The 14,255-nt window shown below is 43.8% G+C and overlaps 1 protein-coding gene across 1 annotated transcript in view; it reads left to right on the top strand.

Annotated features, from left to right (window-relative positions):
• rai1 (retinoic acid induced 1) overlaps window positions 1–11,687 on the top strand; it is a 59,912-nt gene extending 48,225 nt beyond the window's left edge. The window contains exons 2-5 of the mRNA XM_087808640.1: window positions 1,114–7,312; window positions 7,381–7,474; window positions 7,838–7,887; window positions 10,118–11,687. Of these exons, the coding sequence (XP_087664766.1) occupies window positions 1,184–7,312; window positions 7,381–7,474; window positions 7,838–7,887; window positions 10,118–10,126 (6,282 nt within the window). The 5' untranslated portion in view covers window positions 1,114–1,183 and the 3' untranslated portion in view covers window positions 10,127–11,687. The remainder of the gene's footprint in view (window positions 1–1,113; window positions 7,313–7,380; window positions 7,475–7,837; window positions 7,888–10,117) is intronic.
• The last annotated feature ends 2,568 nt before the right edge of the window (window positions 11,688–14,255 follow it).

The raw sequence follows: 14,255 nt of genomic DNA on the forward strand, positions 1-14,255 counted from the left end.
TTTGCTTTAAAAATAAAACAAGTTTTATAGCAGAATCATTTTCAAAATAAAAGAGGCATTTGTCAAGTTCAATTACGATGTAACCAATATTGGAATGAAACACCAAAATCTGCTTAAAGCAGTATAAATGGATTTTATTTTGGTCGCCTGCGGGGGGTACTCAAATTAGAACGTGAAAAGAGGGACGACTTGGGCATTAAGTCAAGGTGCCTCAACTTCTTTTCCGACAGGTGGGAGGGTCCCGGTGCCGAAAGTCTTCTTTTTAGTTTTACCAGGAACACCTTAGTATTCCCCTTGAGGGGCTGGAGAAGGTTTTTGGGGGAAGGGATAGGCTTTTTACTGTGCTGTCCCCCCCAGCAACATGATGACAGTAGATTGTTGAATGGATAAACAAAATGCACAAAAAAAACAATAATACTTCTACTGATGAATCAAGAAAAAAGTACAGAAGAGTAAGAAATAAAGTAGATTCTCCGAGAAAAGGTACAAAACAAGCTGGATCGTTCGCCGTTCTGCAGGATTCATTCTGTGCTTCTCAAGCAACAGCAAAAAAAAAAAAATCAATTGATGGCAACGTAATGATCAGACTGACGCACACCAAGCGAGACGGATCAAGAGGAGGGATTCAGCAATCTCAGCATGAATCTTTCGCTCGTCCTCCCTTCTCTGACCCCTACAACCGAAGGAGCTTATCGAGATATGATGCATCGCAAATACAGCGGTCGGAGGAGGAGGAGGAGGAGGAGGGTCCATAATGGCAGAGCTCCTCGGAGGGAGATGCAGAAGCGAGAGAAATGTGTGCAACATGTCGGTGGAGGCGCCTCATGATTGGAATATTAAACATCTTGTGTGTGTGCATGTATGTGCGAGTGTGCGTCGGTGTGTGTAGGATCTTCGGAACGCGAGCGAGTCGAGGAGATAAGAGCGCGAAAAGGGAAGCGAATCGATATTTTATTTTATATAAGACTATAATTAAGGGTCGCTCGCAATTAGCCGTGGTGAAGAAAGATGGTCTTTACCCTCAGAAATGTGATTCAAGTAAAATTGTAACCCGAAGAGTGACATTAACTAACTTATATTCCTGTCTGTTCTTCTACTTCCTCCCCTCTTCAGAAAACAAAACCCACCCTCTCCCTCCCTCCCTTCCCACCTTACTTCCCCCCTTCCTTCCGGCTCCAGAGTCATGCAGTCCTTCCGTGAACGCAGCAGTGGTTACCACAGCAACCCACCTTGCTATCAGCAGGAGCCGCACGAATTATCCCGCCTCGAGACCTACAGACAGCACCCCCATCATGCTCACCCCCAGCACCCGCATCCAGGAACGGGACCTCATCCGAGCCCGGGCCCGGGACATCCGAGGTCAGGGTACGACGGCCACTCGTTGATAAACCCCGCGAGCATGCCTCCGAGTGGAGGAGGCGGGGGAGGAGGGTCAGGAGGGCCCAAGGACTGTTACAGCCAGCATGCTTTTCCTGGCTACTCTGCTAATGTAGGTGGAAATGGAAGTGGAGTCTCAGCCCCCATGCAGTCGAAGAAGCCCTATAGAGGAAACAAAATAGCCCCACAAAACCCCGGTCAACATTTACACGGTCCAGGAGGTTACGGTAATCACATGGGTCCTGGAAATTACTCGTCCCAGTACATGAACGAGGGTCACCTCCAGCAGAAGTGGGACGACCCAGTCCAGCTGGCTCAGTACGAACAAGAACTTCTGGGTCGTATCGAAACCGGTGGCAACCCCGCACAGGGCTCTTCGCAGTACATGGACCAGAACGTGCTCGGAAACTCACAGAGCCAATGCCATCAGCCTACGACCCAAGCGTACACCAGCCCGCACCACCAGACGCACCCAAACAACCCGGCTTCATCCCCACTTATGTACCCTCAAACTCACCTTCACTACCCCCAACATTCCCAGTCACCCTCAACTTACATGGAAAAGTGTAGCCCTATGCCCCACTGTTATAAGGGTTACAACTTACCCCCAAACGCACAATATGGTAGGCAAATTAGCAGCCACACCAATGTGAAGCCAGGAGGATATAGACAAACCCAGAACAGCTATGGCTATCCACCGGCCTCTTCAAGGAGCTATGAGCAGCAAGCCCCTTTACAAGCACTGTCCAATCCCCAGGAGACCCACACCAAATACCCTCACTACAGTCAACAAAACTATTGTCTTTCAGAGCTCTCTGTGAGATCGCCAGAGCAGTATTATCAAACATGTAGCCCGTCCTCAAGTCACTCCCCCGCTCGCTCAGTGGGTCGATCTCCGTCATATAGCTCCACCCCTTCACCACTAATGACCAATCCAGAGTCGTACCAATACAGTCAGCCGCCCATGACCCCTGGAGCGGCTTCTTCATCTTCCACCTCTTCGGTCGGGATGCAAGAGCAAGGTAATACTAACACAATGTTGATTCCTCCACGCTCACACCCTTCGCCGAGCATGCCCCACGCGGCGACTCATAGCTACACTACGACGCAACAGGCACCTACGATGAAAGAGCGCTTTTCGGAGAAACTTCTTTCAAACCCAAGCTTGTGGAGCTTAAATGCGCTTACTTCTCAGGTCGAGAATATCTCCAATAATGTTCAACAACTGTTGCTGTCAGAGGCACTTGTGGCCAACAAGAAAACAAGCAAGCGCAGTAGCGGGGGAAGCAACAGCAGTGTTGGGAGCGCAGTTTCGTCCAAAAAGGGAGACGAGTATAAAAGCCCGTCATATCCAGATGGTGGGGTTAATACAGATGGAGGTCAAACACAGGAGCCTTTTACAACCTTGCAGAATCAGCCGACCCCTGTGGAGCTCCATGAAGCAGGTTACTCGAGCAGTAGTGATGAACAATTGGAAAGAGGCTACTACTACTGCGGTCAGGGCCGAAGCCCAGCGCAATCTGGAAATAATACCCACCTGAGTCTAGACACGGTCTCCTCGTGCTCCATGACATCACCGGATGATTTGTCGAGTCGGTCGGGGGACTCGGGTGTTCACAACCTTACTCCAGACCCGGTTAGATGCCCGTCGGTGCAAGGAGGCGACGGGGTGAGCACTCCCGGAAAGAGCATCGGCGACGAAAGGTCGCCCACGAGCATCACGGTATCCAGTCCAATGAAGCAGGAATCAGACTCCCCGCTGGATGTACAAAATCAAAGTGAGACTTTGAAGGAAAACTTTGAAGAAACAGCCTGGACCGAGCGATCCTCTGACAAAGAGTTGACGATAGATAACAATTCAGACTGTGAAAGAGAGCCAGACCTATCCAAGTCGATGAAAACCCAGGAAAAGTGGATGGAGGAGAAAAGGGAACTGATAACTCATAGCAAAATGAGCGACGAATTGCCTGAGAAAGATTATGGCTATGATGAATCCATGTACGAAAAAGTTCAGTGCCAATATGAATTAAACGAAAAGGACTCAGAGGACATGATTAAACCGGAATCACCAAAACTCGTTTCTCCGACTCCGTCGGGAAGCTCACAGAAAACGTCACCTTTCATATCAGCCAGGGAAGTTGAAATGGATCAATATTCACCGGAAAAAGAGGCGAGCTCTGTGAGCACCTCTCCAGCACACAATGTCGAGGAGGACGAGACAAAATCAGAAGGAATGGTAGACTATGAAAGGAACAAAGAGGGTGAGGATGATAATCCAGAGGAGGCGACACAAATAAAACATCCTGCCTCCCCTGATCTTTGCATGGAACTAAATGAAGAAGTGAAGGAAGAGATTAATGTTAGTCAGACGTTAACAGAGGAACATGTGAATAATATGGAAAAAACAGAAGAATACATGGGGTCAGAAAATACTGCTCAAATCAAGGACAGTAAAGCGGCGGTGCGTCTAAACACAGCAGTTTCGACAAGAGAGTCACACATCGGAGACACCGCTCCACAGCCGCATTCGGCCATGCCTATGTTTTCAGCTCTGAACGATAAGACGACTCCTAATCAGGCAAGAGAGCATATTGATCACAGTGATGCAAAGGTTCTCGAGCCAGACTCTCCTCAGCTCCCAGGGAAGTCAATACATCCTCCAGCACCTTCCTGGGCAGACACACCACCGTCCCCGAAGAAAGGTGAGGAGGATATGGAGCCAGGTATTGGCTGTTCGAGTGCTGTGACACCATTGACTAAGCCAGAGCCTGTGGCCCCGTCTGCTCAGCCAAGAGTGTATGGACGCAAGCATGCACGGGGCAGAAGAAAACTTGTGAATTCCGGGGTAGTTATCAGACGGCAGCTGAGTTTAGAGAAGGACGCGGTACAGGAGGACGGAAGTGAAATCTCGCCAATTGAAAAACCCTGTATGTCTCCAAGCCAGACAACATTATTTTCAGATCAACTTGATGAACGAAATGAGGAATTGATCGACAGTCAAACACCTAAAATGCTAACCGATGCTATCCGATCCAGAATGTGTACCCGGTCATTTAATACGCCAGAATCGCCACCCAAAACTGAGTCGCAGAAGAAGCGAAAACTAGAGCAAAAGATTCTGAAACCTGGACCTAAAACGGAGTCAAAATATAGCTCAAAGCCAGGAAGAAAGCCAGGACCTAAACAGGGGTCTAAATTAGAGGTTAAGTCCGGGACTACACCTGCACCTAAACCTCTAAACAGCGCACCAGACGAGGAAGTAAAAATAGAGCCAGCAGCAAAACGAAAACCTGGACCAAAACCAAGTTTAAAACAAACTACAAAGCCTGATCCAAAAACGGTTCAGAAGCTAGCTTCTAAAGATGAGAACCTCAATGACATGCCCCAGATCAAATCTCCAGTAGGTCGACCTAAAGGCTCCGGATGTAAGACGAAGCAGATGCAAACAGAGAAGACGGAACAGTTAGCAGCAATTACAGCTAAGGGAAGAAAAAAATTAAAACCTGTTGTGACACCTCTCAGCGAGGATCTAAAGTTTGTAAACCAGATGGCAAAGCAAACAACTGTGATGAAAGCTGAGGAAAAAGAAGGTAGAAACATGGTTTTGAGATCCAGGAAGCCGTTAGATGAAAAAGTACCAACAGAAACGGTGATTGAGGATTCTCCCCTACATAAGACGCCACTAGAAAGTGTAGCCGGCGTGTCTGCAAAGGAAAACGAACCCTTTGAAAATCCAGAGGAAAGCACTACAGTTTCAATTGAAAACATTGATCAGAGTTATTCACAGGTTCCTGCTGAGGAAACTAATGTGCTACCACAGAAACGAAAACTCTGCGCTGACATCCCCGCGGTGCCGATCAAGAAAAAAAGAGGTCCAAAGCCGAAACTTAAACTATTACCAGCAGATCCATCCCTGGTTGAAGAAGTTACCTCTCAAAATGTAGAAGAAGCTGTCCAACGCCCCAGAAGAAAAAGAGGGCCACCTAAAAAGGTATCAGACGAGCCAATCGTTTCGAATATTAACGAAAATGAGTGTATGGATGCTTCTTCCTTGCCGACAAAAACAAAGGTTCTCCCACCACGCAAAGGGAGAGGACAGAAATATGAGGCAATGGTGCAGAAAATAACATCCCCAAGCTCAAAGAAATATTTGCAACCATCTCAAATCGAAAGTGGTCAAAATGAAGAGGTCATGAATAAAACGGCTTTCATTTTAACCGATGACGCCCCGATGACACCCGATGACGACATGGAGGGGGAGGTAGTGAGGGCAGAGTCCAAACAAGATGCATTCGAACATGTTGAGGAATTATCTGGCGCTGAAATTAAACAAGAGCAAGGGGAAGAAAAGTTCAGTCAGGAGTCAATGACAACAGACCAAGCTCGTGAAACAACAGTTGATGAGATCAAACAAAAAGAAAAGATGCCCGCTCATATAAAAGAAGAAGTTCATGAGGAACAGCTCGATGGAGGCGACAAGGCGCCTCTAGTCGCAGTTCCAGACATCGGTACGCAACTGGCCGAGACGGATTTAATAAAGGTGGCACCGGTCAAAGTGAAAAGGAAGAGGTGGGCTTTGGTTGAGACCACGGGTGTCTCCATAGGTTCTTTGGAAGCAGAATGCCTTATAGTTACAACTCCGAGGCTAGCCAAGCAGAAAGCCATTAAAAACAACCACGAAATGCACCTTAAGCAAAAAAGAAAGAAGAGAGAAATCCAAGACACCCAGAAAGAAGAACCTACCATTAAGGAGGTAAATGTAACAACGGAGCAACAAGAAAAGCTTGAAGAGGTTCTGACTCCAACAGATGCTGCAGAAACTCCATTAATTGGTACAGAATCTACTAGACTACCTGAAGAAGTAGCTAAATCAGAGCCTACCCAGAAGAAAAGGGGCAGAAAACCTTTGATGGATGGGAGCAAAATGAAATCCAGCAAAGCCTTATTGGAGCATGTGATACCAGCAAAGGTGCACAAAAAGCCAGGGCCAAAACCTGGAATGAAAGATGCAATTGAAGTCATTGAAGCCGTCATACGGGCCGCCGGTTGTGAACAGGAAGAAAAGGAGGAAAGAGAAAAAGAAATGGAAGGCGAGGGAACATCTTCAGTCGTAGGCCCTGTGGTGACCGTGTCGGAGAGACAAAAAGAAATCATTTGTTTGAAGAGATTTAGACGGAGACCAATCCAACAAAATGCTAAGCTGTCTTTTTGTCCGTATGTGCGTTTGAACAACTCCAGAGACTTTTCCTCTTGGTGCGCCATCGTCAACAAGCCTGAGGACGCGGTCGTGTTTCAGCGACGAAGGAAAAAGGGAATACTTAGAATGAAGAATCCTTTCACGGTCGCAAAGGTTGAGCCGCACACTGTCGCGATGGTACAAGGGCCACTGGTGAATTCGACACAGAGTTCACCGTCGTGTGCCCTCTGTTGTAGACCCTCCAATTTTAGTGGCCTTGGTGACTTATGTGGACCATACTACTTAGAAAGAGAGGTTCCACGAAAGATCCTGACTGCTGAACACTCATTTAGCAACGTTTTGGAGAGGAGACTCTCCGCTGGTGAAGAACAAGGAAGCTCTTCAAAAAAGGAGGACGAGGGATTAATAGAGAATCCGAGTAGCACACAAGGACCCACGGGGGAGAGCAAGACCACTAGACATAGACGCTATAGGCGCACTCCGAGAGTGGCGAGGACTGTTCAAGAAGGTGGCCCGAGAAGATTGACACTCAGAGAGAGATTCAGGAGAATGAAGCAACTGCAAGACAAACACGGTGGGGAAGACAATGAGATTAGCAAATTCCAAGAGATGACGGTGGACGCGGAAACAAAAGAGCACTGGGCCCATGAAAACTGTGCCGTCTGGACCAAAGGGATCATCATGGTGGCGGGCAGGCTATATGGACTGAAGGAAGCTGCGACCAACTCAGCTCAAACGGTATGTTTGGCAGCTATGAAGAGTTTTGTTTAATGTGTTACTGTAATTACATTATTTTTATCCCACAGAGTTGTAACAAGTGCCAGAATCTGGGGGCCTCCCTTGGCTGCTGTTGGAGAGGCTGTCCAAACAAATACCACTATGTCTGCGCCAAAGAGATAGGTAAGAGGACCAAGGATGGTGACGTGGAAGTTATCAACAGGGGTTATGATGATTAAGGAGGAAAAAAAATCGTGATACAGAAATGAACTAGGCAGGACAGATAGTCAATCCACATTGGGGGAGATTGATAGACTTTAAAGATATGTATATTGTGTATATAATACAATTCCAATGATACAGATGGACAGTGAAAAATCCAAAACAATTTTGGGATAACACACCATCCTCAAAAGGTTAAATGGGGGTCCTCAAATTTCCAAAAGGTTTTTCTGAAGATGTGAATAAACATCTGTGTTTCATATATGATTGTTTGGCAAAAAGTTCTTCACCTTAACTAACCTTTTTTTTTCCTGCAATTCCCAGGCTGTACATTCCATGACGATGACTTCTCAATCAAATGTCCCAAACATGAGGTAAGACACTGTTATTGTCACTTACATTTTTTCAAGGGACTGAATAAACCGCACAGCAGCTACTCTCGACTAAAGAAGCAACAACAACAACAACAAGTTCCTGGTCACATCACAGATGCCATTCATGTCTGACATACGCCATCTAGTGGCGTTTTACTTCCACTGCAGAGAAAAACAGGAAGGTCAAATCCAGAATAGGGGAGGGTGGGAGGGAGAGACGCTAGAGCTGCTGACATTCAGCAGGAAGCAGCGGTGCATTGAGGCAGCAGTGGCAGTCGACTCCCTCCCTTTCGCATCTCCCCCCTTTCCTGCGTGCAGACTGACAGTGATGAAAAGCTGGCTGCAGATCAAACCACCCCACCCTCCACCACCACCACCACTGCCTGCAACACGTCCCCCCATTTTCCCCTCTCTCCCCCCTTACTCTTGTTATTTTTTCATCCCTACTCCCGGTGTTTTACTTCAGCGCTCTCCTGCTGCTCCAACTCCGTCTGTCTCTCGCTCACCTCTCATCTACTCGGAGCTTCTTTTTTTTTTTTTCTATTTCCAGTCATCCTTTTTTTTTTTTTTTTACATACCCACTCATCTTTTTCCTCGTCGTCTCATCTTCCGTCTTCACCTTCACTCCCACGTCTAGGCAGCAAAACTGAGCCCGCGAAGACGGCGAGAAAAAGAGAGGGTTATAGCAAAGCAAGGAGGGGGATCACAGGGAGAGCTGTCATCATCCCAGAGGATCTGATGGGTCCGTTGCGTGTCGGACTGCTTTGTACTAGTGGATACACAACAGCGGAATCAAAAAAAGCTGTTTGTCGAGCTAAAAAACGTGCATGGATACAGATTCCACCATCAAATTTTAATCAAATTTCCTCCAATTATATCGAAAAGGTGTGTTGCTTCCTGGTTTAGTCGCCCACAAAACAATCTGTCCTCGGTTGCTCTGCCCTGAAACCAGAGCTAGGGGGTGGCGGCATTCTGCCGTGAGTGATGCGTGGAACATAAACTTCGACCGCAACAATTAGGAGGCGTTTCCCTACTGCGTCGTTCACGGTGGCGCCGGATCAAGAGCCGGCAGCTTTTCATCTTCCCCCCTTTTCTTGCTCAGTGCAGCGAGCTTCGCTTTCATATCTAGCACTCCGCAGACGCACGAAGAAACACTGTGATGAATGTATACCAGCTCCGGAGTGGTTGCATGTGAGGCTCCTGTAGCAGCCCCCCCCCCCTGGGCTCGCCGTTCCATCGGGTGACTCGCATATAGAACGGGGGTAATCGAGAAGTTTCCTTAAAGTGAAGCATGTCAAACGGATGGATGACACCTTTTCTATACAGTTAAAACTGAAAATTACCATCCAGGCTAAACCATTAGATGTTTTTATGATGCAAGTAAGTAATAGTTATTTGTATATCGCCTTTCTCTAGACCAGGGTCACAAAGCACTTGAACAATCAAGTTCAGTTTCTTGAAGGAGTCAGTAGATCATCAAACACAGAGGGAGATCGTTCCAAAGCTTAGGAGCAACAGTCTGGATGGATTTCTCTCCTCTGGTCCTGAAGCGTGTTCAGGAACCATCAGTAGATTCTGATCCACAGACCTCAGAGCCCGAGATGGGGTGTAAGTCTGGATCAGAATCTACTGATGGAAGTTCTCACCATGAATAGATCTGAAAGTAAGAACCAGAATTTTAAAGTCTATCCTGAAAGAAACTGGCAGCCAGTGAAGAGTTTTAGGATCGGGGGAAATGTGAGTTCTTCTACTAGAGTAGGTTAGAATTCTCGCTGCAGAGTTTTGTATTAACTGCAGGCGAGACAGATCCTTCTTGTTAAGACATGAAAACAAACTGTTGCAATAGTCCAGACGAGAAGACACAAACGCATGGATTATAAGTTTATAGATTTTTCTCAGTTGAAGGAAACAGTTTCTGGTAAGTTTTCTGCAGTGTTGAACGACAGACATGTCTTTATCAAATACAACACCCAGGTTTCTCAGGCTCAGTTTGACAGACTGACCTAAGTCACCCAAGTACTGACTCAACCCTGGAACCTTAATATCAGGAGCAATCACCAGAGTTTCAGTTTTGTGAGTTCTTCTCTAAGGGCACTAGAAATATCGACAGTGACTGACCATCACCCGTCAACTCACAACCTTGACCCACTTCTAACCCCCCATTTTGAGTGCAACTCTCCATCACACCAGCTAAGATTCATGTCTTTTCTTCTTTTTTTTTTTTTTTCAGGATTTGTAAAGGGGTCCTCGTGTACCACTGAAACCACCACCAGAAAAGCTAGGCAACCACAATCGATCCGGCGAGGAACCGAAAGAAAGACGCGCAAGTGCCCACAGTCACCGGACCTAAGAGGCGACGCCAGAGCGGCAGCAGGAGCTGTTGAGGTGGATCTCAGAGCGGGCGAGGATTTCGTGACAGAAAAAAGTGCTGCTCCCCCTAAGCCCCCCGTGCGGAAGGAGGTCCTTTTTTCTAGACAGCAGTGTTTAACAGGAAGATAGACGGTACTTTGGAGACAGCATGCCTGTAGGCCTCAATGCACAGAGGGTGGCTGATTGAAATGCAAAGCAAAGGAAGTGTGTTCTGCCTTTCGGGAGAAAGAAAAAAAGAAAAAAAAAAGGGGGGGTTGCTATCATATTCAGACACCTGGAGGAGACCGATCGGACGGGGAACATCCATCTGGCCACCTTGTCCGTGAGCCAAAAAAAAGGTGTGTACGTGTACGAGATAATCATTGAGCTCATCGTTCTCCGACCAACATCGTGCGTTCGTGAACATGTCGGTGTGTGTGTGAGCGTCGAAGTGCATCTCCAAACCATCGGCAGTAGAAACAGGATTTTTTCAACTGGTGTGTTTAACAAAAAAAACGACAAAAAAAACAACAACTGTATATGTCAACGCAGGTTCTAAATATTCTGATCATAATGAAACACCGTGTTTTAAATATCTTATCTTTGGGGATGTATTTTGATGTGAGTATCATCTCTTGTGTCAGGATTTGTGTTCTTCAGATTTAAACAACAAAATGTAAAAAAAAAAAAAAAAGAAATGTGAAAAAAAGTCACTCTTAAGAGTATCACGACCATTTGTGCAACATTCTAACTGTATATTGAATCATGGCAAAAACAGCAGAGACCCCGGGCTCTCAAGGCCCAACCGGGAGTTCGGGGTCAGTCCCACACGATGTACAGCTCAGACGTATTACTGTTCGGCATCACCACGTTTGTATATTACTCGTGTCACCCCCCCAAACCCCCGGAAGACAATGACTCATTCAGAACTCACCAAGCACCTGTTTTTTTTTGTGTATCTCAAATGTAGCCTCTTGCACTCAGCCGTGCTTTTGAAGAACACTCTGCAGAGGGTGGGAAGGAAAAAAAAAAAGCACGGGTCTGAGGGACATATTTAAGTATTTAATAGCGAGAAAAAGAAAGTGCAAAAACGCCATTTCTCTTTTATGAAGCTCATTTAATGGTGTATATAAGTATTTGATGATGTTTAAATGTAAGATGTGATGTACTAATATAACTGTGTATAGTATTTCTTAGAGATGTTTATTTTCTATAAAATGGAATACGTTATTGCTTATAAAATCTTATCAAAAGGATCCGACGACGGGGGAGAAAAAAAAAAAACTATATTACAACCTTTTATTGGGAATGTCACTTGAGTTGGAGCATGCCATCTGTTCATTTTCATGTCTTTTTCTTTCGGGATTGATCGTCACGACATCGATTTGTTGGAGAAATGTTTTTTGTAACGCCAATGTTAAATATACCAGCACCTTTCAATGCTGCTACGATCAACGCCTGCTGTGTTTTGTCTCCACTTCGCACAAACATACTGAGCCGAAGAATGAATTAAAGTCAAAATGGATCCGTTCGTTTCATTTAGATATTGTTGGATTATTCTTTTTTTCCCCCCTTTTTCTACTATTACAGTTATTTTTATATTGGATCCCAGTGGGAAACTGAACTTATTTTAATCAGAATGCAAGATGGTGGTTCTTTCTGTACTCAGTACTTTCACTCAATTAGTTTTGTATCCAAGTACTTCCTATACTCTCATAATTTCATTCAATTACTTTTGTATACAAGTTATTTCTGTACTCTCGTACTTTCACTCAATAACTTTTGTATCCAAGTTCTTTCTGTACTTGGATACAAAAGTAATTGAATGAAAGTACCAGGTTCTTTCTGTACTTGGATACAAAAGTAATTGAGTGAAAGTACCATGTACAGAAAGAACTTGGATTTGGATTTAAGTTCTTTCTGTACTTGGAAACAAAAGTAATTGAATGAAAGTACCAGGTTCTTTCTGTACTTGGTACTTTCATTCAATTACTTTTGTATCCAAGTACTTTCTGTACTCTCGTACTTTCACTCAATTACTATTGTATCCAAGTTCTTTCTGTACTGTCGTACTTTCACTCAATTACTTTTGTATCCGAGTACTTTCTGTACTCTCGTACTTTCACTCAATTACTTTTGTATTCAAGTTCTTTCTGTACTTGGAAACAAAAGTAATTGAATGAAAGTACCAGGTTCTTTCTGTACTTGGTACTTTCATTCAATTACTTTTGTATCTAAGTACTTTCTGTACTCTCGTACTTTCATTCAATTACTTTTGTATCCAAGTACTTTCTGTACTCTCGTACTTTCATTCAATTACTTTTGTATCCAAGTACTTTCTGTACTCTCGTACTTTCATTCAATTACTTTTGTATCCAAGTACTTTCTGTACTCTCGTACTTTCATTCAATTACTTTTGTATCCAAGTACTTTCTGTACTCTCGTACTTTTATTCAATTACTTTTGTTTCTGCACTTGGAAACAAAAGTAGTTGAATGAAGTACCAGGTTCTTTCTGTACTTGGTACTTTCATTCAATTACTTTTGTATCCAAGTACTTTCTGTGCTCTTGTACTTTCACTCAATTACTTTTGTATCCAAGTACTTTCTGTACTCTCGTACTTTCACTCAATTACTTTTGTATCCAAGTACTTTCTGTACTCTCGTACTTTTGTTGGATTATTCTTTTCTTTTTTTTTTTTTCACTTTTTTCTACTATTACAGTTATTTTTATGTTGGATCCCAGTGGGAAACTAAACTTATTTTAATCAGGATGCAAGATGGTGGTTCTTTCTGTACTCAGTACTTTCACTCAATTACTTTTGTATCCAAGTACTTTCTGTACTCTCGTACTTTCACTCAATAACTTTTGAATCCAAGTACTTTCTGTACTCTTGTACATTCATTCAATTACTTTTGTATCCAAGTCCTTTCTGTACTTGGATACAAAAGTAATTGAGTGAAAGTACTAAGTACAGAAAGAACTTGGATACAAAAGTAATTTAATGAAAGTACCAAGTTCTTTCCGTACTCTCGTACTTTCACTCAATTACTTTTGTATCCAAGTTCTTTCTGTACTTAGTACTTCCACTCAATTACTTTTTTATCTGAGTACTTTCTGTACTCTTGTACGTTCATTCAATTACGTTTGTATCCAAGTACTTTCTGTACTCTTGTACGTTCATTCAATTACTTTTGTATCCAAGTACTTTGTACTTGGAAACAAATGTAATTGAATGAAAGTACCAGGTTCATTCTGTACTTGGTACTTTCATTCAATTACTTTTGTATCCAAGTACTTTCTGTGCTCTTGTACTTTCACTCAATTACTTTTGTATCCAAGTACTTTCTGTACTCTCGCACATTCACTCAATTACTTTTGTATCCAAGTACTTTCTGTACTCTCGTACTTTCACTCAATTACTTTTGTATCCAAGTACTTTGTGTACTTGGAAACAAAAGTAGTAGAATGAAAGTACCAGGTTCATTCTGTACTTGGTACTTTCATTCAATTACTTTTGTATCCAAGTACTTTCTGTGCTCTTGTACTTTCATTCAATTACTTTTTTATCCAAGTACTTTCTGTACTCTTGTACGTTCATTCAATTACTTTTGTATCCAAGTACTTTCTGTACTTGGAAACAAATGTAATTGAATGAAAGTACCAGGTTCATTCTGTACTTGGTACTTTCATTCAATTACTTTTGTATCCAAGTACTTTCTGTGCTCTTGTACTTTCACTCAATTACTTTTGTATCCAAGTACTTTCTGTGCTCTCGCACATTCACTCAATTACTTTTGTATCCAAGTACTCTCTGTACTCTCGTACTTTCACTCAATTACTTTTGTATCCAAGTACTTTGTGTACTTGGAAACAAAAGTAGTTGAATGAAAGTACCAGGTTCATTCTGTACTTGGTACTTTCATTCAATTACTTTTGTATCCAAGTACTTTCTGTACTCTCGTACTTTCATTCAATTACTTTTGTATCCAAGTACTTTCTGTACTCTCGCACATTCA

Source organism: Callionymus lyra, chromosome 15, assembly GCF_982586985.1.
Source record: "Callionymus lyra chromosome 15, fCalLyr1.hap1.1, whole genome shotgun sequence".
NCBI lineage: Eukaryota > Metazoa > Chordata > Actinopteri > Syngnathiformes > Callionymidae > Callionymus > Callionymus lyra.